Below are 25,233 nucleotides of genomic sequence, written 5' to 3'. Positions count from 1 at the left end.
GACTAAAAGAAATTCAGTAGACTCTTTAAAAAGAGTTTAACTAACTACAAACCTTGGTTTTAAGCAATCAGACTGCTGTAGTTTGCTGGGAAAACAAAGTATACAATGTTTACCTATTTTAAAAAAAACAATCAACCCCCTATAGCCAATATTTCTTAAGTATAGCATAGTTAACAAACTACAGTTGCCTGTACTATATATATCATCTATATTCTGCTTGAATTGTCTTACCATAGATCCCTCATATCTTGTTTCTTAATTTTGAGGTTTTTGTTTTGTTTTGTTTTTCTGTAGTCTCTTGTGTTCCTTGTGTCTCTGCTTCCTCATCTGTAAAACGGGGATACTGATAGCACCTATCTCTGACGGTCATCGTAAGGATCAAATGAGATAATAATTGTAAAGTGCTTAGCACAGTGCCTGGCACATAGTAAACGCTATATAAATGCTAATTATTATTATCTTCATATAACTAGCATGGCAAATAGGAACAAAGTAGACATTTTCTTTGATTTTTGTTGCTTTTTCCTATAAAAGAATCCCTACAGGAAAATCTAATAGAGATGGTGCTCATCAGTATGACTCCAATGATCTCCCTTGTACTGCAAGTTAAGGAACTGCTGACTAGCCACTTTGCTTCTAGCACTGTGCTGACGTGGTACCTTGTCAGGTACCATGACATCACCTCTCCTTCCTAATTTTTTGGACTTGGACTCTATGAAGTGGCGAGGCAACATGGTATAATAGGGGAAAATGAGTTAGATTTAGAATCTAAGGAGCCTGGGTTCAAATTCTAACTCTGCTATTTATTACCTGTCTGAGCCTGGCCAGGTAATTTAATCTGTCTGGGCCTCAGTTTCTTCATCTGTCAAACTGAAAAGGTTGGAATAGAAGGCTTCTAATGTCCCTTCCAACTCTAGATCTATGAACCTATTAAATTTGTTTTTTGCAGAAATCTATGTGGAAGAACTTTTGTTATATTTGCACCCAAGCAGGTTCTTATATTCCTTCAGTTCCGTTCATCTTCCTCTTCAGAAAGTCAGTCAATAAAAATTGTTGTTATTGTTTCGTTTTTCAGTTGTGTCCAACTCTCTGTAACCCCTTTTGGAGTTTTCTTAGCAAAGATATTAGAGTGGTTTGACATTCCTTCTCCAACTCATTTTACAAATGAGGAAACTGAGGCAAAGAGTTAAGTGACCTGCCCAGAGTCACACAGCTAGCAAGTGTCTGAAGCTGGATAAGAATTCTGGAAGAGGAATCTTACTGACTCCAGGCCCAGCACTTTATCCACTGAGCCTTCTCATGCCAGGCAGGGTACTAAGCTCTATATGTATGGTCTTCAAGGGCAGGGATTGGGTTTTTTTGTTGTTGTAATTGTTGGGGGAAGGGGGCAGTGTTTCCTAGCACTTAACAGTGTCTGTTATACGGTAAATGATTAATAAATACTTACTGCTTGACTGATTAAGAGCCTACTATCAAATGACATGGAGATAAGTAGAAATCTAAAAGGGAATATTGTTAGGAAAGTAAGAGGTGGCATTTATCAAATATGGCCCTGAGAAAAGCACATTCTGTGGACAAATAAAGAATTTTTTTCAAACAATTTTTGAAACTCATTTGTAAGATTAATTGTAGCATTCTAAATTTAAACAATAAATTGCTTAGCTTTGTAAACTATAACACACATTTTAAATGCATTGTAGTAAAATTTGTAAAATTCAAATATTTAATTGGATTATTTAAATACATCAAAAACTATCACACTGACCTAGTAGTAAGCTCCTTGAGCAACGATGTCACTTCCACTTCATGCTTAGTTACCACACCAAATGAAGCTTTGACTGCAATAGAATCCGATCCAGCAACGTTAATCCCAACATCATTCACCATGTGATTTCCTCGTCTTCCATAGAGGGAAACATCTGATTTATCTTCATAATTCAGTAATTGGTAGGAGGAGATACCTTTAATAAAAGAATATTGTTGTGTTTTAAATGTCTATTACCCACCTACTATGATTATTTTAAAAGTACAACATTAAAGAACTCCAAGGTTATAAATTATAATAGTAATGGCAATGATTTAAACCAAAATTTCAAAATATCAATTCCATTTACAGTAAATTATTCAATTAAATAATATTGTTCTTTTCTTTGTACTCAGGAAAACCTCCCATGAAAAAAGATTAGAGGAGTAGGGCAGTGGGAGTGTTTTATTTTAAGTAACAATCTGTTGTTAAAATACCAATTCAAACTCCTCTATGTTTCAAACAGGTCGAGAAAAATTCAGTTAACTAACATAGGCTGCCTCTATATATCAACAACTTAAATGATAAAAACAATAACAGTATCACAATAATAAGTAGTGGTAGTAGAAATGATGATATGATAATTAATCCATTTCAAAATGCTTTTGCTTCTACATAAGCAATATGGCCAGTGTAAGCAATATGGCCTAGCATATTAGTGCTTATTTGAAATTAGGCTGTTTCATTTTCAGTCATGTCCAACTCTTTGTGATCCTACGAGGAACTGAGATAAACAGGGTTAAGTGACTTGCCCATGGTCACGTAGCTAGCAAGTATCTAAGGCTGGATTTGAACTCAGGTCTTCCTGACTACAGGCCCAGCATCCTATCACTGTGCCACCTAGCTGTCCAAAGTTAGGACAACCTGCATTCAAATTCTGCTTCTATATTCTTATGATCTTTATGTTGTTGTTCAATAATGTCTGACTCTTTGTGACCCTTTGGACTATAGCATGCCAATACTGTATATAGGGTTTTCTTGGCAAAGATGCTGGAGTGGTTTGCCATTTCCTTCTCCATGGAGAGCAAACAGGCTAAGTGACTTGCCCAGGGTCACACAGCTAGTATGTGAGGTCATATTTGAACTCAGGTCTTTCTGACTCCAGGCCCAGCTCTCTATCCACTGAGCCAACTTAGCTGCCTCCATAAGTTTAATGTAATAATTTATAGTATCTGTATGATACTAAATAAATAATTGAACCTCTGTGTGCCTTATGCAGTTTCCTAGGATTTATTTACAGTGTCATAAATAAGGAGTTCCTTATGATAATGAAATCCCTTTCATCATCTGATTTAGTGCATACCACAAACTTAATGGGATAACAAGACAGGTATCATTCCCATTTTGAAGTTGTTTAGTATGTGAAGTAGCTAGGTGATGTAGTGATAAAGCCCTGAATTTAGGGTCGAGGACTAGTTCAAACTCTGCCTCAGATTCTTACCAGCTGTGGCTAGTAAGAAATGGCAAGGCATTTTATCCCCTCTTAGTCTCAGTTTCCTTACCTATAAAAAAAGATAATAATAGCACTTACCTCACAGAGTTCCTAGCAGGACCAAATTTTTAAAAATATGTAAAGTGTTTTGTAAACTCTGAATCACTAAATAAATGTTAGCTAATATTATTATGAAATGAAATGCAAATTGATTTGGCAAAACAGCGTATTAAAAATTCAATGCAATATACATTTATTGAGCACTTACAATGAGCCAGACACTGTGATAGTAAGGAACACAGGAAAATAAAAATGAAAATTGTTTCTGTCCACAAGAAGTTTACCATCTACTCAGTGGTGGAGGGAAAGATGTAATAGTACAGATATAAGCAAAAACAAAGCAATAGGGAGAGGTAGGGGAAGACATACCAGATTGAGAAGATCCAATGCATTTTAATAGATTTGAAAATGTTTTGAGCTCCTACTGGATGTGACACTAGGTAAATTTAAAGCATTCTTTCTGTTACTAATATCATTACACCTATTTCAACAAAAAATTTGACTATCAATAAAAATCATGCTACTCCTATAACATGCTATCTGCATTTAGGCTCCTAATACAGTACAGATAGTAATTCTAAAAACAAGCTTTTTAAAAAACTATTGAAAAACTTACCAGCTGAAATTTCTCTGTCTCCTAGGAGAATATCATTCAGTGTGAAAGGTGTTGAAGTAAATTTAGCTCTCTGTAACAAAAAGCATCTTTTCTTTTTAACCACAAGGCTCAGAGGTTGATATTTGTCAGCTTCACTAAGGCTTGGAACAGGAACTAATCTCCCTCCATCTCCAACTTGCTTAACAAAGCTCTTGGTAGCAGCAGCAAACATATTAATATAATATTAATGAAAAAACACTTCATCAACTGCAACTTCCAGATACTGAATCCATATTCAAAAGGTTAGTATTTTGAAGAAAATTACCATGCACAAAACTATATCAAGGATGAATTTTTAAATGCAGTTATATACTTAATTAGAAAAGCAAAATAACCTGTTTTCACTAACTAGTTTCCAATGTGCAGAACTCACTGCTCCCTTTCAGCTTCATGTACTCAACATAATGAATTATACATCAAGTGTAAACTAATATACTAAAGGTAAGACTGAAGTGCCACCCTGCCATTCTATATGACTAAAAAAGCTAACAGAAGAAATTGACATTAAGTGGCAGTAATGTCTTTTGTTAGAGTCAGAGCTAAGGAAATATGATCAGGGTAAGGAGGCCCAATACAGTATCAGTTCTGAAGGATACATTGGCAAAACCTGAAGATTAAAATGACAAGCATTAGCTCTAGATACAATCTTCAGTGGAACCCGTCCAAGGAAATTCCTTTACAAGTTAATGATGCCAATTTTGGCAGTAAGTTATGCCATTTTGAGCAACAGAAGAATCATCTGGGAGCAATTTAAAGACTCCAATTTTCTTATGTATCTCATCTTACCCTCTGCTGGGCAAAAAAAAATAATAATGTAGGGGGACTGTATCCATATTAAACGAACACTTTTTTTTAGCATACAGTGGATCCTTTTATTGAAGAGCAGTCCCAAGATTCATAGTCTAACCATTTCGTATGAGATTTTTACTCTTTGGATTGATGCTTAAGTAGACTTAGAATTAAAAACCTGGTTATAAAAGGGGCTCTGCATTTGTTTTCCTCCTTCAGTTTATTCTTGTTTTCCTAGTTCAGGGTTGAGGGAGGGTCCGAGGTGAAGAGGTGAGACCCAGGAGAAAGCATTTCCGTCCAAGCATCTGGGGCCAGAAGGTACTATCTGTGATAGTCCACTACCAGGACACAGCCCAAATGTAGAGGGATGGTAAGGACATGAGTTGATGAGGATTTTAAAACAATGGCTATCTTCTTTGGGACGACTCAAGAAAAGTGCAGTCTTGGTTTCAAAACCTCTTATAAATCGGGGCTTAAATGCACTCTGTTCAGCCTCAGGTAATAAAAACGACAGCGACGACTACATGGATTAAAAAAAAAAAAAAAAGGAAATCCCTTTAATGCGGAAGGTTTGGGATTTCTCCACGGCTTTGTCGGTTGCCCCAGGAGCCGGGCTTGCGAGCGCAGCGGCACCGAACGCGGATCGAGCAGGGATGCCGCCTGCAAACCCCAGAGCAGAAGAAAGAGGAGGGGAGGGTGAAAAGTGACTCATTAGAAATGGGAGCGCGCTGCAAGTAGGGACCGTTTCAACCTTCGGACTCCAGCTCGGCGTGTGGCACAAAACGGCACTTGTTTTATGGACGCCCTTCGCTGCACCAGCTTTGACATGACGTCATGCTGTGCGGCCGGGCAAGCCCCCAGACTCCCTAGAGCCCAGAAGCCGCTAAGTTATCCGGTTCGTCCTCCCTGGCTTTGAGGACCCCCTGGGCTCGGGACATCGTCTGGGACTCGGGAACACGCTGATTATACAGAAAAGGGAGGGCTCATTTTTTAGTAAGAGGATTATCAGTTGTCATCTGGACATGCTTCCATCCCCCATGGGGAAGGAAAGCTTCCGTGGGATGGGAGGAAGGAAGGAAAAGTGTCCGACTGCGTGTCCACGGGAGGCCCCCTCTGGAGGATCTTGGGGAGAAGGGGTGCCTGGGTGCTACCACTATGGCGGCCCTGACGCGCCCTCTCCTCAGGCGGGGCAAGAAATGCCCGGATAGAGGATAATGACCCCGCTCGCGGGCCGGCCCCGCGGGCCCGCGGCGGGAGACGTTGTGTGAGTGACCGCACGCAGCACGCGCTCGCGGACTTGCAAAGGAAGGTCAGTTTGGAGGCTGACGTCTGGGGGAGCCGCTAACAGAGGAGGCTTGGCTGCTAGGAGAGAGCGCCGGGCGGGGGGCCCGGGCCGCGGCGGCGGCGGCAGCAGGTGCGGGCGCGGCGGGGGGAGTGAGGGGGGCTGCGCCATCGGCTCCTCCTCTTCTCCCCCGCCCCCCGGAACCACAACAGGGACGCGGAGGAGGAGGGGGGAGGAGGAGGAGAAGAGGGACAAGAGGCAGCTGAAGCAGAAGCAGAGGAGCAGTAGCGGAGGGGGAACGGGAAGCGACCACCACGGCTACCGCAACAGCGACAGCGACGGCGGCTCCGGGGGCTAAAGACGCCCCTCTCGGGGACGGGCCGCCCAAGGGAAGGAGAGCTAACCCCCGGCCCCGAGCGCCCCCCGCCGCCACCCCGGCGGCCCCAGCCCCGCCGCCGGCTCCAGCCGCCGCCTCACGGCCAAGCATGCCCCAGGGCGGACTCCAGGGCGGGCTCCAGACCGCGACCTCGCCGCCAGCCCCACCGGACAGCGGCACCTTCAGGTCAGTCCGCGGGCGGAGCCCTAGCCGGCCGGACCGGCTCGTGGGACACCTGGTAGGGCCTCTCGAAGAAGGAGGAGGGGAGGGGGCGAGAGAGGACGAGGAGGCCTCCGAGGTGCCTTCTGGGTAATAGTGCCCCCTCCCTCCTCCTCTCCCCCTTTCTTTCCCTCTTCCCCCTCCCCTCCCCGTCCCCCATCCACTTCTTGGAGCCGGGAGAGGCCCCGCCCTCCAAGGGTTCTCCTTCCCTCCCCCATCTTCCCCCACCCCCACCCCAGGGACTGGGCCGTGGGTGGGTCAGGCTAGAAAAGCTGCTGCTGTCGCGTCCCAGAAGCCCCAGGCAGCTCGAGTTACCTGAACCCTGATAGGCTTGAGAAAGAGGACGCCCGTGGTGCCTTGGAGAGCTTTTCGTTCCCTGAGCAGGTGCTACTGGAGCCAGCTTTTTGGGCTCTCTCTGACCCTCTCTAACCTCCCCCCTCCCCCACTTCTCCTGATCCTTGCTGCTGCAGCTGCCAGCAGAAGAAATTGGAGAACACCCCCATTCCCCGTGCCATCTTCATTTTTCAGAACTCAGAAGAAGTGCAGCCACCTAGTTTTCTAGTTTTAAGAATGAGAAGTGAATTCCCTTCCATTAGCTTTAGGGACCCACTCGACAACTTAAACATTTCTACTTTCTTGCCCTCTCCCACCCGCACACACACCCCTTTGGCATTTCTAGCCGACAGCCTTCTCGTTTATGCAGGTTGGGGAAAATGATCACAGCCAAACCTGGGAAAACACCAATTCAGGTGTTACATGAATATGGCATGAAGACCAATAATGTACCCGTTTATGAATTTGAAAGAGCTGATGGGCATGCAAATACGCCAAGTTTCACCTTCAGAGTGACCGTTGGTGATATAACCTGCACAGGTCTGTATACACTATTTACCCAACTATTAAGAGCGTTGTCCTGAAGATTGGCAGTAATGGCTTCTTTAGGAAGATGCCCTAGGGAAATACTGAAACGGAAGTGTCAACTTCAGTCAAAAGAAAGACTTCTTAAACTTTATCCCCTTTTTCTCCTTTTCTCCCTCCCTTTTACCTTCCCCCCACCTACCTTCACTAGCCCAGCTTAAGACATAGTAATGGAGTCTTTCAACTCCAACACCCTAAGATATCTCTTAATGGTTCCATTAGGCGACGTCTGAGAGTCAGAATTGGAGAGGCTTTGAAGATGACTAGGTACTCTTAAGTAGCCCTGGGGACTAAGATAGTTCTTAACCGTGTGTCTAAGCTTACAGCCCCTACCAGTACCTTGATTTCCCATTTCCCACCCCACTTTGCAACTTGTTAAACTCAAGGGAAGGTAGATACGAATTCACTTCACCATTGCAAGACACACAGAACCTTAGAAAGTCCTTGAGCTCTCCTAGATCACAGTAGTAGAAACAAGCATATTCTTGTTTATTTACCAAGTTAGAAGCTGGCCCAGCGAAACTTCTCATTCTGTATCCAAAGAAAATAAAGGCAAAGAACTTGGATAATTTACATGTGAATTTCCCCATTTGTTAAATATGAATATTCTGTTCTTTCCAGTCATTAACTTCTTGAACATGGAGCACAAACAGATACATTACATTGTATTTGAAAAAAATATAAAAGGATAATAAATCCAAATGGAATAGGGAGGTTTTGTGATCTGTTCATCTAAAAACTAAAGAGGTCACAGTTTTTGTTTTCTTCCTACTGAAGTGAAGCTACATTTCATATTCCTGAAATGTTTGATCTCTGGTGAAAAGGCACATGGGTGAGGTAGAATGCTGATCCCTGATAAGAACAGAGAAGGAATAATCACTGTCTCTCAGCTGGGAATTGGGGCCAAAAAAAGAGAATAGAGTTTTGGAGAGAAAAGCAGCTTTTAAGTTCATGTAGTCTAATACCTTCATTTTATACTTGAGGAAACAGGCCCAGAGATGTTATGTGATGAGCCCGAAGTCGAACATTAGGTAGCAGAGTTAGGATATGCATCCCAGTACTCTGACTCCAAACCCTACACACTTTGCACTGCACCATGCTGCCTCCTGTGCAAAGCCAAGCAACCAATTTGTAAATCTACTTAGCAATAAACTAGTAAAGCAGGAACTTCGATTGGGAATCTATGTTAAAAGTAACCAGAAGCTTAAAATCATTTTCCCCCCTCATTACTGTATGAAGCCCTCATTGTGCGACTAGGGGAGTTACTTAGAGCTTAACCAATATGTGCCTCAGTTTATTAATGTGTAAAATGAAGATGAAAATGTTTATACTACCTGCCTTGTTGAATAAAACTGAGTTTACTCTGTCAAACACAATATAAACATAAGAGCTATTATTAGTAAATGTGTTCCATATATGAACCAAAGAAATAATAAAACTATTTCCAGTAGTCTTTATTTCTGGGATATTGTTTATATATACCACAAAGAGTCAGCATAGCATAGTAGACGGAGGGTTAGGAAGCTCAGGGCTCAGGTTTTGCCTTTGATATGTATTGGCTGTGATACTGGGCAAGTTGTTTAATTTCTTCCTGCCCTGGGCAACTCGATAATATTTTTTTTAGTATAGAGTGTTGTTTGGATGGAGTTGTTTTTGGGTTGTTGGGGTTTTTTTGGCTTTTTTGGGGAGGGCAATTGGGGTTAAGTGACTTGCCCAAGGTCACATGGCTAGCTCTTTTGTGTTAAGTGTCTGAGGTCGGATTTGAACTCAGGTACTCCTGACTCCAGGGCCAATGCTCTATTCACTGTGCCACCTAGCCGCCCTTGATGGAGTTTTCTTACTGGAAATTTCCTTTACTAAAGAAATTATAAGTTTGGAACTATATACATAAAAGATAACAAGCTCATTTTAAAAAACAGTAGTTTTGTTTTTCCCTCAGTACAATTTAGACCCAGGACCAGAAATCTACAGAGTACCTATAAATGATGACTTCATAACTATGTTGACTGAGTCACTCCTTCCCCCCACCTTTAACCCACCCTTGTTCCACACTCACCCCATTTTACTGGTAAAAATGGAGGCTGTCTTCTTGAAATGCCTTAGGTTGAAAGGAACTTAGAGATCCAGTCTAATACCTCCATTGTGCAGAAAAGGAAACTGAGGCTCAGAGAAGAAAAATGATTTATCAGAAGTAGCAGCCATGTTGGAAGCCTTGAGTCTTCCTTGATTTCCTAAGCAGAAACTTGTTTCACTACATTACTCTGTCACCCCTAAGAGAGGGTAAAAGTTAAATGTACAACATTTTATTCATTGCTGCTTTCTGAAATTAGAAATAGACTCTGGCTTCATCTCCCTACCCACTTTCTCCACTCATAAAGTGAATATAGGTTGACCTTAAAATGGGGAAGAGGTCACTCTCTTTTTCTCTTGCTTTGAAAGAGTACCATGATACCCTAATTATAATCATTGTAGGTACACAACTTTTAACTGGAGTTTGACCAGAACTATGCAGCAGACTAGATCAATGATAATTTTGCTGTTAAAATATTTTCATTGCTGAGTGCTTTAAAGGAAAACCTACTCTTACCACGGTATACCAGGCTAGGCTATATTGCACAAGTTTAGGCTTTTCTGCTATAACAACACTGGTGTTCTCCCTTTCATCCAGGTTTAGAGAAGAAGTGAATATGTTTAATACTTCTGAGCATGAAATATAACCTCTTTTTAATCATTTTACAGAGTATTTATAATTTTAAAATGTCATTTTGGTGTATACATTAAGTATGTAAGGAAACCTGTTCTAAAATACATTTTGGTAGTTATCATCTCTCCCTCTCTCCCATCCCAAAGAGTGTCCTTTGTAACAATTTTTTAAGAGAAAAAAAATCAGTCATGTTGTAAAGAAGACTTAGAACCAAAGGGAAAAACCATGAGAAAGAAAAAAACAAAGGGGAAAAAAGAAAAATAGTATGCTTCAATCTACATTCAGACTCCATTCTCTAGTTGGGGATAGCATTTTCCATCATGAGTCTTTTGGAAATGTCTTTGTTCATTGCATTGCAACATTCATTTTCAAATGTTTTGGGGTTGTAGAACTTTCCGTTTACCTTTTCTTTTAGTCATCATGTATATTTTCCTGGTTCTGCTTACTTCACTTTGCATCAATTCATGCAAGTCTTTTCATGCTTCTCTATATTTATGTTTGTCATTTCTTACAGTACAATGCTATTCCATTGTATTCATGTACCATAACTTATTTAGCCATTTCCCCAGCCAATGGGTATCTACAAGTTTGGGAAAACCTTATTTTATTATATAACTTTAGAGGCATAGGGGGCAGCTAGGTGGCACAGTGAATAGAGCACCGGCCCTGGAGTCAGAAGGACCTGGGTTCGGATGCAGCCTCAGACACTTAACACAAAAACTAGCCGTGTGACCTGGGGCAAGTCACTTAACCCCAATTGCCCTCCGAAAAGCAAAAAAAAAAAAATTTAAGTTTAGAGGCAACATGCTATGTGGATAGAGTACTGTATATGGAGTCATGAAGATTTGGATTCAGAGGATCTACCTCACAAGGTCTTTGTAAAACCAAAATGAGATGATGTATTTAAAGTATTTTGCAAGATTTTAAATACTACATAAAAATAAGTAATAATTTTGCCATATTTCCCTCTTGCAAATTGAAGTCATTTGCTCTTGTCAATATTCTCTTAGATCATGTTGCCTTTTTCTTTTTAATTTTTCCTAATACAGGTGAAGGTTCGAGTAAGAAAATGGCAAAGCATAAAGCTGCAGAAGCTGCCATTGGCCATTTGAAAGCAAATGCAAGTCTTTGGTGAGCAACAATTTTTTTTTTTTTGCATTTTTCAGCTCAGAAATATTGCTGAGGCAAAAATCAAAGTTTGAGTTATGTTTGCAAAAGCAACAGAATGAACTATTGTATTTAATCTGGAAACGCCTTTTTTAATGAAAGCTCTCATACTTCTGGGAGGAACTTTAAGAATAAGTTACTAAATTTAAGAATGAAATTTAAATGAAAGCTCTATTGATCTAGACCCATTTTTTTCCCAAGTAGGACTTACATCATTGTGGTAGATATCCAGTTATTTCTTGATACATTCTTTGATAGACTAATATTTATCATTACTGTTTTATAGTATTAAAACTAAGCATTTTCATGTAGGAAACATATTAGTAAATGTTAGCAGCTAAAACTTCTAGGGTTCTGGCGTGAGAGACTTAGGCAATAAATATCCCTCTAAATCTACAATTTCTTTTTCATCACTGGAAAACTATGTATCATATATGCCTCATTAAATAATACAGGTATTATGAAGTATATATTAATACCAAACCTTTGCATATTATTGAATTTTACAGTAGTTTAGCTGGTAAAATAACTATTGGAAAGAGTTTTGAAATCTAGGACATTGTTGTCTGGCTTTTTTTTTTTCTGCCTTTGACATACTTGTCATGAGGATATAGAACTGGCTGGACTATGAATCACCATGTATATCACATTTTGAGGTAATCCCTTATTTATACCAAAGAATTAGAGAATATCAGAATTAGAAGGGACCATAGTGACCATATAGTCCTACCCACACACAGAAAAAAAGTCACCTCCACAATATACCCTACCTTTAGTCATTTAGCCTTGGCACGAAGAGCCACAATTAGAGAAATCTTTGGCATTCTGAGGAAGTCCATTCCACTTTTGAATGGCTTTTGTTCTCAAGATGTTTCTTCTTACAAGCAGGCGTTTGCAACCTACACCCACAGCTACTGATTCTGCTGTTTGGGGTAACCTAACGGGGGGACAAGTATAATAAGCCTTTCATGTATTTGGAAGACAGTTGTCATGACCCTATATGGGGTTGTGACCCACAGGTTAAGAAGTGCAACTGGTCATCACCAGTTCCTTAAACCTGTCCTTATCTGGCAGGAAGTTGAGGCCTAATTCACCATTCTTGTTCTTTTGATGTTCTTCAACTTATCAGTATCCTTCTGAAAATGTTATACTGAGAACCAAACACAGTATTTTTGATGTAGTTGGGTCAAGGCAGAATATAGTGGAACTATTACTACCTTATTTCTAGAAGCTGTACCTCTCTTATTTTAGCCCAAGATCTCTGTAGCTAATCTCTGGGCCTCTTTAATTCATACAAAAGATGCTATCTAGTTCTAGTTGATGCCTGCGTCCTGTTTAGGTTGTTATAGAGACTTTCCCTTCCTCTACTTTTCTACTATGGAGTTTTGGCTTGGCCATATTCCTATTCTTTCCTACTTTAAATCTTAGAGAATCCCTAGAACTATTACCATAAAGACACTATATATCAGCACTTGTGTTTGATATTCCAGAATAACAAAGATCCTTGAGTCCGGGGATCATATGTAATTGATAAGTACTAATTTTCAAGACTTGCCAAATAGTTGCCTGGCTTTTTTTTTCCCTGCCCTTGATGATTGCCATTTTATTTCTGTGCACCAAAAGGTCACCACCATAAAATGTTCAGTGTATTTGGTGCATTGTAAAACTGAATGGCATTATAAAAATGTGTATTCTGGGGCGGCTAGGTGGCATAGTGAGTAAAGCGCCAGTCCTGGAGTCTGGAGGACCTGAGTGTGGTTCCGGCCTCAGACGCTTAACACAAAAAAAACTAGCCTTGTAACCTTGGGCTACTTAACCCCAATTGCCCTCCAAAAGGCAAAAAAAAAAAAAAATGTGTATTCTGTAAGATTTTTCCAAGTGATGTTTTAGATAACCAGGGAAAAATAAGCCAAAAAACACTATTTTTGTTTCATGGCAGCTAGAAGGGGAATTGTCAGGTTATAATCAGGCCTAGAAGGGTTAGCCAATGCCATAATTTTCCTTTTTAATAAAAATAATTTTGATAATTTCAGATTACTGCATTGTACACGAACATGTATAATATGACAACTCAGACAAAGTTTGAAATCATGCTGGCAGTCAAAAAGTAAAGAGGAGATAGTATTATCTGAAATCTCAGTAATCATAAAAGTTGCCCACCATTTGCCAAACTATGTGCATGCAACTTAATTCAATAATATATTAGTTCTGGCTTTCTAAGTAATATAGTGTTCTTAGATACCTTCTTCTTAAAACTAAAAAAGTCAGTCTCACCTATTTTAAATCCTTAACCGTACTTTCAAAAACTTAGTCTGCTTTGTGCAAAGCATAGTATAGCCCCATACTATGAGACTGTTTAATCTAGACATTTTTAACTAAAAAAGAGATACTAAAAACATGTTAGCAGATCATCTCAATTAAAAGTTTATTGAATATTTAATATGTCTGAGGCACTGTTGCAGGTACTAGAGGCAAGGTCCTTGCCTCATGGATTTCCCAATCTAGGAGGGAGAATTATATACACATATAACTAAAATAGAAAAAATAAAATCGATCCTTCCCAAATTAACTTTATACTCTGAAATTTTCCTGCCAGTTTTCCACTTGTTTTGGCAACTGTAGCAATACAATAATAATATGATACTCACATTATATAGAACTTGGCAGTGTGTGAAGTGTTTTCACAATATGGCGTCATATGATTTAAGTTACACATCTGTGAGGGTAGGCAGAATAATCATCATCCATATTTTTTAGGTAAAGAAATAAAGTCTCAGAGAAAAATAAATTACTTAACCATATGATGAGAAAGTATCTGAGCTAGGTCTAGAAACTGGATATTTTCAGGTTCTTGGTATACTGTACATTTCTATACTAGTCAGTCTTTTTCATATAGGCCTACCATAGAAGAAATCCATTCAAATAAGTTGCTACTATTTTATTAAAACAGTTGTTCTCTGACAGCTGGCCAAAATGACCTACCAATGTCATATAATTGTTCTTCTGCCAGAACCAGTGAGACTCTTGCTTATAATCAGCTCTCCATTTGTGCTCTTTATTTCTATATTAGTTTCCTTTTTATAGAACCTTCAGCATTTAAATAAATTTTCTTATGATTCAGGGTTTGTCCTAAATGACTTTAGTGAAGTGTTAATGGAATATTTTTTCTCTCTTAAATTAAAATTCAAAATTTGATTACATGTTTTGAAGGTAAGGGTTTCTTCTTCTGATTTAGTTCCACATCTATTTGCAATTCTTATATGTAGTTAGGTTTGAATTTATAAGTTTATTGTTTATATTTGTTTAAAAAAATAGTATATATCTGAGTATGAACTTGGAAAATTCACTTTCATTTTGGTATTAATCGATAATTTTCAAAGCAACCAACAAGAGGCATTAGTTCTCAAGTAATTTTCTTTAAACAAAAAAATCTAGGTTCTCTATATCATTTTTAAAAATCGGTATCTTCTCCATACCAGATTTAATTTCTATTACTTTAAGAGAATTTTGTAGTAGAGGTAGTCCCCCATTCATAGACTATACAAAATTGAAAATTACATTAGATCATGACTAAGGGTCAGTCATTCACTATATAATGGATTTCTTGCTTTAGAATGCTGCACAATTTATTTTAAAAGTAGACTAGTTAATTTAGTCTGTTAGATTTACTAACATTTGGTTTACATAGAGATTTTAAGGACTGCATGTTACATAAAAGTACACTTCTAGTGGATGCCTTTATTGTTGCTATCAGTAGAATTGATTCATAAAGATAATGGTAATGACCTGTTACAAGGCTGGCAAACTATGACCTTCGGGCCAAATTTTAAATTATTTTACTTAAAAATGTAAAAAACCATTCTTAGCTTATAAGCCATACAGAAACAGGTAGCAAGTTAGATTTGGCCTGTGAACTGTATATAGATTGCTGACCTCTGACCTGACAGAATGCACCTCTAGACCAGAGGATAGTAAACAAAAGGTGTGAGATTCGAATTTTATGTTTAATTTTTCATCAATTAATATTTGATATAAATTTGATATACACCACAAACAAAAAAGGACAAAATTAATAAAAAGAAAATTTCCTGTGTCGCATATTATACATTCAAAATAAGTATGTCTCTTTAATCATATTTGAGAAGTTATTTCTTAATTCATAATATATCTTTAAAATAATTTAGTTTTGCAGTTGCAGACCCAATGGCTCCTGATCCTTCCAAGCAACCAAAGAATCAGGCTAATCCTATTGGCTCGTTACAGGTATGTTGTGTAGTTATGTTTTTCATACGTAATATTTGTCTTCTAATAAAAGATGTAACAATGACTTTAGCGCAATTGTATTGCATAAAAAAGGAAATGAGTATTTTAAAATAAAATGGTAATATGTATTGTTTCCAAGTTACTTTCATTAGATGTTACAAAACTGACTTGAAATGATTATTCTATTTATTATGTCTTGGATTTTCCTCCCATATACAGTATCTGCCTTTGGTTTGTGGAATTCTCATTTGAGATCAACAGGACCCCTGTGCACATGGGTAGAGTGTTTTATATTTTAAGAATGTTTCTTACCACTTGTGACAGAAGACCTCTTTCTACTTCTGTTGTAAGAGAAGCCATCATAAATAGTCCAGACCAGATAGCATAGGTTGAGGAAAGGGAAGTAGAATGCTTACTTGCTTATTCTGCCAAAAATAAAACAACCTGCTTTGAATTATTGCATGCAGATCATCCTTCTTACAGATTACCCATGCATTCTATTGACCAGTTACCCACCCCCATTATCTAGATGGTCCTGTTGAATACTTTCTTCCCTTCTATGGACTTTTCATTTTTTTTTTCTCACCTTTTGCAACTTCACCAAAGCTCTTTCTTTGTTTTCTTTGCTCTGCCCCGTTCTCATCTGAATGCAGTTGTTAGCCAATTATGGGCACAAAAGTCTACAGATACGAGGGGAGAAGCCACAAGAATCAGTGGCAGTGAGTTCCTCTAGACATCCTCTCTAATGTTCTATAAGAGGCTTTCAGCAGCCTGGCTTCTCATTTGATTTGTGAGATCTTGGTGTGTATTATGATTAAATGGAAGCACTCCATTCACAGGAGGGCATTGCTTCTTTGTTGATATTGGTGGACCTTATAAAATATAAAATGTTAATATGTCTATGTGAAAATAGGTGAAATTCCTTCATTTTTTTTTTGTTGCCAAACATCATTACTTTGTTACTTCTTTATAATAGAAATGGGGGAAAAAGAGATTATAATGTTTTTATTGTAGTCATTACATAGATGAAATTATAAAAGAAGCTTTTCCACTGTTTTGTAGGAACTGGCTATTCAGCATGGCTGGAGACTTCCTGAGTATACACTTTCTCAGGAGGGAGGACCTGCTCATAAGAAAGAGTTCACCACGATTTGTAGACTTGAATCATTTATAGAAACTGGTATATATGTTTTAATATTTTAACATGCTGTGTCAAAAAAGCAAATTGTTACTTTTATCTCCTTTTAAATTTAAGTATATCTTAAAAGTATGCTTCGGCATACTTTAGTAAATTATGATAACTAGTATTAGCTTAAAAACTAAATTATCATAACATGCCCAATGGCATGTATCCTGGGCCTAAAAGTAGCTATGCCTTCTTCTACTTGCAACTTTTTAATGCAGCTTGAGTGCATTTAGTTGTATGCAAATGTTTTCATAACTCTGCAGAGAATATCTAGATCTAAAGGGACAAGGTAGTATTTCTAAATTAAGAGGATAGTGAATTTTTTAAAGCATATGAATATTTTGTACTTGAAAGACCAGCATCATTTTGAAGCAGATATAGACAAATACTGTGTACCTTTTTTTTAATATGCAGAGAGAAGAAATAGTAAGTCTTTTTCAGAATCTCACCATTAACTCCAGAAGTTAAAAGGACTCCAGGGGAAGGTTGAGATTAACAAATGAGAAGGTGGGATAGGAAATAAGATGACAGAAAAGGAAGAACAAGGACATGAGAATAATGTTTTCAATTTAAAAGAAATTAAGCTTTTAATCCTATGTTGAAGACAATAAGAAAAAATACGTAGAAAGCTAGTAAGATTATACTTATTTTTTTTTATATTTATTTTCTCATACATTTGAAATAATTTTTAAAGTGGCCCATTAATTTGAAGTTTGGTTAAATATTACAATCAATTTCTTTTTTTGTTTTGGTTTTAATTTAGTATTTTATTTTTCCCCAGTTACATGTTAAAAACAATTTTTAACATTTGTTTTGAAAACTTGTAATTCCAAATTTTCTCCCTCCCTCCCCACCCCACCATTGAAAAAGAAAGTGTTATATATGCTACAATCAATTTCAAGGAAATAAGAACTTCTTTTAATGATTTTCTGATCTTAATTCCATACCTTCATACTCAAGGAGGGGGGTGATACACAGTTTTAAGTTTGTTTAAGACAGGCAGAGATAGGTCCAGAAGAATGAGATTATAATTTGCATAGACCATTGCAGATTGGGAAAGTGGTTAGAAATAAACCAGTATAACTCACTAAAGAGAAGTACAGGAAGAATCTGCTTGTTGAGAAAAAGTAAATAACATAAATGTAGAGGACATTTATATGCAAAAGTAAATAGAGAACAGTATACATAACAGGTTTACCAGGTATCTGCAACTTAACGGTAACTAAAGAAAGCAATCATGAAACCAGGATGAAATTATGTGAACACGTAGGCAACATAAGACAGTTGTTCCATTACACAGAAACCCATTCTTTCATAATTCATTTAGTCTCCCTTTGTGGACATTAATTCTTTTTAAATATTTTCTATCATATTTTCTTTAGGAAAGGGGGCATCAAAAAAACAAGCCAAGAGAAATGCTGCTGAAAAGTTTCTTGCCAAATTCCGTGAATTCTCACCTGATAACAATGTTTCCTTAGTAAGTAGCGATTGGGTTTTAATGGTGTCGATATGATCAAGAATCTTATTCTGTAAGAAACTGTATTTTCATTCTGTGTAGATCAGTCAAGCCTTTAGTCCTGTGAAAGGACATTGAGTTATTTAATGACTACCATATATCTAATTTCAGCTATCTTCCAGATACATACAGGAAGGATTAAGTGAATATGAATCAGAAGTTGTCAAACTAGAGCTTGAGGACCAAATCTGTGCCTGTTTCATATGGTCTGCAAACAAAGAATGGTTTTTATCTTTTTTTAATACAATAAAGCTTTGTTTTAAAATGTAAAAATCGTTCTTTGTTTATGCCAAAGCAGACCCCTGGCATAAATGTCTATAGTGTACAACCAAGAAGAAAGGACACTGTTGCTGCTACTGATAGTTAAGTCACTAGCATCATGTTTCAGTGCAGAAGACCTCCCAACAATGACTGTAGCATGAGAGTCTTTCCTGTAGTATGGGTGCTGGGTATTTTTGTTAAGAGAATCACAAAGAGCTTTGCTAAAAATAATATTACCATGAATTTCTATAGCACTTCACAGGTTTTAGAGATCTTTCACATATATCATTTCATTAGACTTTTACAACAGTCCTAGATAGACAAAGGAAGTCTTTTTCTGTCTCACTAGGCTCAGGTAACAAGGTTAGGTGTTGGAAGCCTTCTGGGACTTTGGCATAAACTCTGCAGTGGCCTGGCTAAGAACCAGCAGTAGTGGAGAAAAAAATAAAAGCAATGATCTTGAAGTGAAGACAAGGATTTGAATCCAGCCCATGATTTCTGAGCCTTGGGAAGATGCTTTGCCATGAACAAACGTGACCTATTTTATGGTGCTCATACCACTTTTGGTTATCCCATCTATTGTTTAGGTAGTGGAGAGAGGAAGGAACAGTCTAGTGATTTAAAAGCAAGTTATGGCCATCAAAACCATCAGGAAGGAAAACACAAGTTAGCAAGATGATACACTAGACAAAATAGCGGGCCTAGATTCAGGAAGATGTGAGGTCAAATCTATCCTCTGATACAGACCAGCTGTGTGACTCTGGGCAAATTATTTAACTTTTGTTTGCCTCAGTTTCCTCATCTGTAAAATGGGGATGATAATAATTAGCACCTACCTCCCAGGGTTATTGTGATGACCAAATGAGATACTTGTAAAGTGCTTAGAACAATGCCTGGCACATAGTAACCACTATGTAAATGTTAAATAATATTATTTATTATTACTAAATAGACCCCAACCCAGAATTTCACTGTTTGGGCTTGTGATTGCTGGGACTCTGTTAACACCAGTACTGCAAAAATCCTTTGACTACAATAAATCAAACTCTTGATTTCATGTCCACCATGTGATCCTATCATGTAAAAGTATAGTCACTTTGTAGTCTACCTTGGTCAGACCCACATCAGGAACATTATGTCTAATTCTTTGGGTGCCACATTTTAGGCAGGTAATTGACCAGTGTGTCAATGTATGTATAGATTAGTATAAGCCAACATTGTGAAAAGAATCAAAACCCTTGTGCCGTGGTTACTTATTGGGGATTTATTGTAGAGAAAATATCTACATCTGATAGGAAATTGAGCTAGAAAGCCACTAAAGTTCTTTCCAACTCTGGGAGTCTATTATCATCCATTGTGCAGATGAGAAAACTGAGAATCATAGAATTTCAGCTGGAAGGGACATTGAAGACCTGGTAGTCCAGCCCTCTCATTTTACAGATGAGGAGACTTATGCCATGAGAGGTTAGTGCATTACCCTCTATCACATAGCTAGGGAGGAAGAGCTGGAGCACACTCAGAACCTCTGACTCTTAAGTAGAGAGCTCTTTTTTTTTGCCTTTTGGAGGGCAGTTGGGGTTAAGTAACTTGCCCAAGGTTACATGGTTAGTTTTTGTGTGTGGGTGTTAAGGGTCTGAGGCCAGGGCTGGCACTTTACTCACTGCACCACCTAGCCGCCCCATAGAGAGCTCTTTCACCCCAGTATTGCCTCTCTGTACTCAGTGAGTACACGAGATGAGTACCTGGTAAGTGGGGAGGCATTTTAAGTACATTTTACAAGTGAATTAAAGTAAGGCACAGAGAGATTAAGATAATCACAAACATTTATTAAGCACCTCCTGTGTGCCAGGCAGCGATAGGCACTGATGATACAAAGACCAAACCATCTCCCCCCCCCCCAAAAAAAAAAAACGTTCCTGCTTTAACAGGCATCTACGCATCCAGATAAATATAACATGTACAAGATCATTTTGGGAGGTGGGGGAACGCTAGCAGCTAGTGGGATCAGGAAGGAAATCATACTGGAGCTGAGGTGTGAAGGAAGATAAGGATTCTGAGAGGCATGGGAGCTGGGCACGTATACTAGAGATAAGGATAACTTTCATTATAACTGGTTTCCTTTGTAATCTATGTATTTTATTTTCTGAATTTTAAATTATTATTCTGAAAAGGAGTCCATAGACTTCAGCAGACTTCTAAAGGGCTACATGGCACAGAACAGGTTATGAATTCCTGCCTTAGAGCATAGGAACTGGAAGGGACTTAGAACATGGAACATAGGGCACTAGTCTTCCTCATGAGCTACAGAGCTTGTCTAGAGGGAGTTTGGTACAGTGGAAGAAGCCTAAGAGATTTGGAGTCAGAGAGATGTGCGTTCAAATGCCACCTTTGTTATTTACTATTTGTATCATCTCAGGCAAGTTATATAATCTCTTTACTCTTTAGAGCTGCTCACTTGTAAAATTAGGAGATGGAAGTAAATGGTGTTTAAGGTCTGTTCTAGCTCCAAGTGTTTGATTCTGTGATCTAGTCCAGCCTCTTCATTTCACAGATGAGGGTACATTGGTCCTATGTCACTTGCTGAAAGATGCTAAACGTGTGAATTGAGAGCACAGCAAGGAGGTTCCCCAAGGGCACCTTGAGGATGGATGAGATCATAGAACCAGTGAGACTATTCCCATCTGACTATTCTGCCCTTCCCATTCACTTTGTACTTCTAGGAATCATCAAAACTAGGGGTGGAGAGAATTGTAGAGCGATTACTATCCGGAGGTTTGTAGAGGTCTCAGTTTCCTTATTTTATGGCAAAGGAAACTGAGGGCATGGAAGGCAAAGGAACTTTGTAAAAGTCAAACAGGGCTCAAAGAAGGTATGTGATTTGCTCAAGGTGACAGTTAGTAACTGTTAGATCTGAGACTAAAACCTAGGTTTTCTGATTTCCCTCATCCAGCATTTTTTCCAGTAAAACACAATGGTTCTCAAGTGAGTTGACAGTTATCTATGCCTATATTTGGTGTAGGGGTGGGGAGTTATGGCAGTGGGTGATAATTTTAGGCTCATGGTAGATAAAGGTTTTTTTTTCATTGTGGGAGTAGTTGCAATGGTTTTATTAGAACTAAACAACCTTTAAAAAAAAAAACAGCCTAACTGAAAATAAGGTAATGTGTTCTCTACAGAATGCCTACAGAATTAGACCAGACAACTTAGCCATTTCACTTTTCATTTTCCACTGCTTGAATGTACCTTACACTATTGAAAGTTTTCTGGTGGCCTACACTCTCACATCAACCTTTCCCTGGTTCTTTTCCCTCATTTTTTACTTAAATCTAGATCAATTGTCAGGGATGGGTTAAAAAATAAAATGAATAGGGAGAAATCAGCCTATGAGGTCTAAAGGATATTAGTGCAGTGATTAATGTGAAAATTATGAGAATAGATTATTAAACAGGCTCAGATTATTTGCAACTTTGTGACATTTCTGAATATAGCTCTAGGAAAATTCTAATGAAAACCATTCACTTTTTAAAAAAGTATTTGCACTGATTTTTGTTACACAAATATTTTATTAGCGTATTTCAATATAGTTGTGTCTGCCTCTTGTTATCTATTTTAAATTGAAAAGTTATAGATGACCCAGTTTCTGATTAAAATGCTTTTTTTTTTGCAAGGTTACATTTAGGATAGTTCTTAAATAAATGTTTTTGATCAGAGTGCAAGTTGTCTATAAGTCTAAACTTTCAAATGTTTTTCAGGCAAATGCACTAGGAAGTACTATTGGATGTACTTGGAATTCTCTGAAGAATTCAAATGGGGAGAAAATAACTTTACTGAGAAGAAGCCTACTCAGTATTCCTAATACAGATTACATTCAGATGCTTGGAGAAATTGGAAAGGAACAAGGTTTTGAAATAACATATTTGGATATAGGTAAGATTTTCTTTTTAGTCAATTTCCAAAAAAAAAAAAAAATTCTTTCTTGATTTAGGAAACTAAAGTATAGATTTCTTGGTTAGAGTCCAGTCATTTCTAGCATTGATTTAGGGTTCATGCACAATACTTGTACAATAACCAATAAAATAGTATTATAACATTTTTCTACCCCATTACTCTGAGGGAGGAACAGGGACAGCTTTAGACTGTCCCCACTCACCTTGACTTAAAACTTTACTTTGTCTTAGTCCTTGACTTTTTATTGTAATTACTTCATGATACCTATTTAATGTCTTTTTTTTATTTATTTGACTTATAACAGATGGTAAAGAACTTAATTGTTCACAATCACTCTTAATCTGATTAATTTTGATGGGAAGTGAGCAGGACTTAGAGCTGGAACTTGATAATCAGGTGTTCATAATAACCATGAGAAAAGATGATTTGTAAAACTTGAGATGAGGATTTCTGGTTTTCTGTAGCATTTTGAGGAGACACAAAGAGTAAAGAACGCATGCTGCCTTTCTGTCCTAATAATGCTGCCCACACTACAATAAATATTGCTTTGAATGAGCCTAGAAATGAAGCACAGATATTGGGTCAAGAAGGTGTGTCATAAGAGACTATCTCTATGTAGACTGTGAAAAATAATTGATTCATGTTTATTTAAGTTAAAAAAGAAAACAGTTGAATTTTGTTAGAGTTATGTTTTAGCGATGCAGTTACTTTTGAAAAGCTTCTCACAGATTTTTAAGCAAATTTACTAATTTCCATATTTCTTATTGAATTCTTATAAAACTGCATCTGTTATTGGATGAAGAGGCTAGCGACATGAAAACCTAGATGTAAGAACATTGGAAAGCCTCTTTTCCCATTAAATCACTCTATACATTAAGACATTTCCTTCTACACTAAGGGTCCTTAAGCTGGGTTCTGTGAATTTGTTTTTGAAAAAAACTCTTTTTATACCTTTACTTCAACTGGTTTCCTTCCTAATTCTTTATGTATTTATGCATCTAAAAACATTCTGAGAAGGAGACTGCCAAAGGGGTCTATGACACAAAAAAAGTAAGCAATACTTGCTCTAAATTGAGTACAGATGAAGTAGTATGACTGAAATCATACTGATTTTAATAATCATTCTGTCATATACTTTTTTTCTTTCCCCTTATTTTATCCTTTTTCACCTACTGTAACTGATCAGAAGGCCTGCCTGCCTTCTTGCTTCAGGGTTATACTTTACCTCAAATATTTGTGTGTTTTTAATGAATCTTTTAGCTAGGCTGGTCCTCAGATGACACACAGTCTGTCAGATACATTCAGCAAGTATTTATTAAGTACTTACTATGGTAAGTATTTATTAAGTACTTACTATGGTAAGTATTTACTGTGGTCAGAGTGTCTGACCACTCTACTGGCCCATATTTTAAGACTTTCCAATTTAGTAGGATGTAACAAGGTTTTCCTTCTAATGGTTTTTACCTTCAAGAATCCAGGATTACCTTCATATTACAACTAGTCATAAGAATGGACTCTCCACTAAAGTGGAGATTCAGAGATTGTAATCTTTAAAACATTCATACACACAAAAAAATGCATATGACCAAGGGAAGTGTTGGGCTAACTCTCCCATTTTCATTTGCCCAGATCCAAATGTCAATTACTGGGCATCAGCTGACATCTTAATAGAAAGTACAGAACTTTCTCTTTAGTTGTACTAGGTAGAAGAAAGGAAGTCCTGCATTTGATGGAGTTGAGCTTTGTTTTACCCTGCAGAATGAGTGGCAAGAATTAATAAGGCACCTTAAATGTATTCTTGCTTATAAGATACTCTTAATTTCTTAAACTCAGGTTTCTCCATTATTGATATGAAGTATGTATGATGTGTCAGTAATAGTAGTTTATCTGTTTCAGAAGAACTGAGTGTGAATGGACAGTACCAGTGTCTTGCTGAACTTTCAACCAGCCCCATCACAGTCTGCCATGGTTCTGGGATCTCCTGTGGCAGTGCTCATACTGATGCAGCTCACAGTGCCCTGCAGTATTTAAAGATAATGGCAGAAAGAAAGTAAACTTGGAGTAACTTTAAGAAAAATCCTTGAGCAGCAGTAGCACATAAAAGGAGTTTTTTTCCCCCCAAGTAAAATATTGACTGTAATGTTTAGCTTGTGTGATGTTTCTAAATCACTTTCATAGAAAACCATCAGACTGCAGTTTTCATTATATCACAGCAGTGGTTATGAATTAAGCTCTTTTTAATGGCTTCAACTTTGTATTGTTTTCTTGTATTTATAAACTTTGTATCATGAAGCAGAGTGTAGCACCTAGTACAATGCCATGCACACAGTAGGCAGTAAAATAAGTATTTCTTGTTTATAATGACGATGACAATGATGAAATAAAACTACTACTGAGCAACAATTTTTACTGGTGCTTAAATCCTTCCTCACACAAAGCTTAGTAAAGGGTTTTCTAAAAAACCCCTTTATAATGCTAGTGTTGAGGGACAGGACTAACACCGGCCTTATAGGCTAACTGTTATATCAGACTTATTGCATGTAGTTGTTAAGTTTCAGGGGACATGATTTGACCGCAGTATATACGAATCCATGTAATAAGGAGCTGTATTATAATGGGGTTCTACTGCATTTTATTAAAAAGCTACTGACTT

At 37.8% G+C, this 25,233-nt stretch overlaps 2 protein-coding genes across 8 annotated transcripts in view; one reads left to right on the top strand and one right to left on the bottom strand.

The window, feature by feature from the left end:
- PJVK (pejvakin) overlaps positions 1 to 15,392 on the bottom strand; it is a 24,629-nt gene extending 9,237 nt beyond the window's left edge. The window contains exons 1-3 of one of the 5 annotated variants that reach the window (XM_069068492.1): positions 6,933 to 7,314; positions 3,913 to 3,982; positions 1,766 to 1,961 (exon numbers count right to left, since the gene is read on the bottom strand). In XM_069068492.1, coding sequence (XP_068924593.1) covers positions 1,766 to 1,887 — 122 coding nt within the window. In that variant the 5' untranslated portion in view covers positions 1,888 to 1,961; positions 3,913 to 3,982; positions 6,933 to 7,314. Of the gene's footprint in view, positions 1 to 231; positions 560 to 1,765; positions 1,962 to 3,912; positions 6,072 to 6,932; positions 7,315 to 12,176 lie in introns of those variants that run through there. The other 4 variants (XM_069068490.1, XM_069068491.1, XM_069068489.1 and 1 more) reach the window with 4 other exon arrangements.
- On the top strand, positions 6,431 to 25,233 carry PRKRA (protein activator of interferon induced protein kinase EIF2AK2). Of its 3 annotated transcripts, none has more exons than XM_069068496.1 (8): positions 6,431 to 6,584; positions 7,321 to 7,490; positions 11,289 to 11,370; positions 15,591 to 15,669; positions 16,732 to 16,849; positions 18,238 to 18,332; positions 22,385 to 22,559; positions 24,480 to 25,233. In XM_069068496.1, exons 1-8 carry the CDS (start codon positions 6,508 to 6,510, stop codon positions 24,632 to 24,634), a joined length of 951 nt encoding a protein of 316 aa, XP_068924597.1. In that variant the 5' UTR covers positions 6,431 to 6,507; the 3' UTR covers positions 24,635 to 25,233. The 3 variants fall into 3 exon arrangements, with proteins under 3 accessions (XP_068924597.1, XP_068924596.1, XP_068924598.1); XM_069068495.1 differs by having other exon boundaries at positions 24,477 to 25,233; XM_069068497.1 differs by lacking the exon at positions 6,431 to 6,584 and adding an exon at positions 6,890 to 7,001 and having other exon boundaries at positions 24,477 to 25,233.

Source organism: Petaurus breviceps, unplaced genomic scaffold (assembly GCF_028583685.1).
Source record: "Petaurus breviceps papuanus isolate PSGF00001 unplaced genomic scaffold, PetGlider_PUasm1.0 90763, whole genome shotgun sequence".
Taxonomy (NCBI): Eukaryota; Metazoa; Chordata; class Mammalia; order Diprotodontia; family Petauridae; genus Petaurus; species Petaurus breviceps.
The sequence above is the reverse complement of the archived record's forward strand: the minus strand, read 5'-3'. Positions and strand labels throughout refer to the sequence as shown.

Bases quoted from the DNA above. Each gene is read 5' to 3' on its own strand.
- PRKRA (XM_069068495.1), top strand. From the start codon at position 6,508: ATGCCCCAGGGCGGACTCCAGGGCGGGCTCCAGACCGCGACCTCGCCG. The intron at 16,850-18,237 runs GTATATATGTTT...TATTTTCTTTAG, and splicing joins TGAATCATTTATAGAAACTG to GAAAGGGGGCATCAAAAAAA. The intron at 22,560-24,476 runs GTAAGATTTTCT...TATCTGTTTCAG, and splicing joins AATAACATATTTGGATATAG to AAGAACTGAGTGTGAATGGA.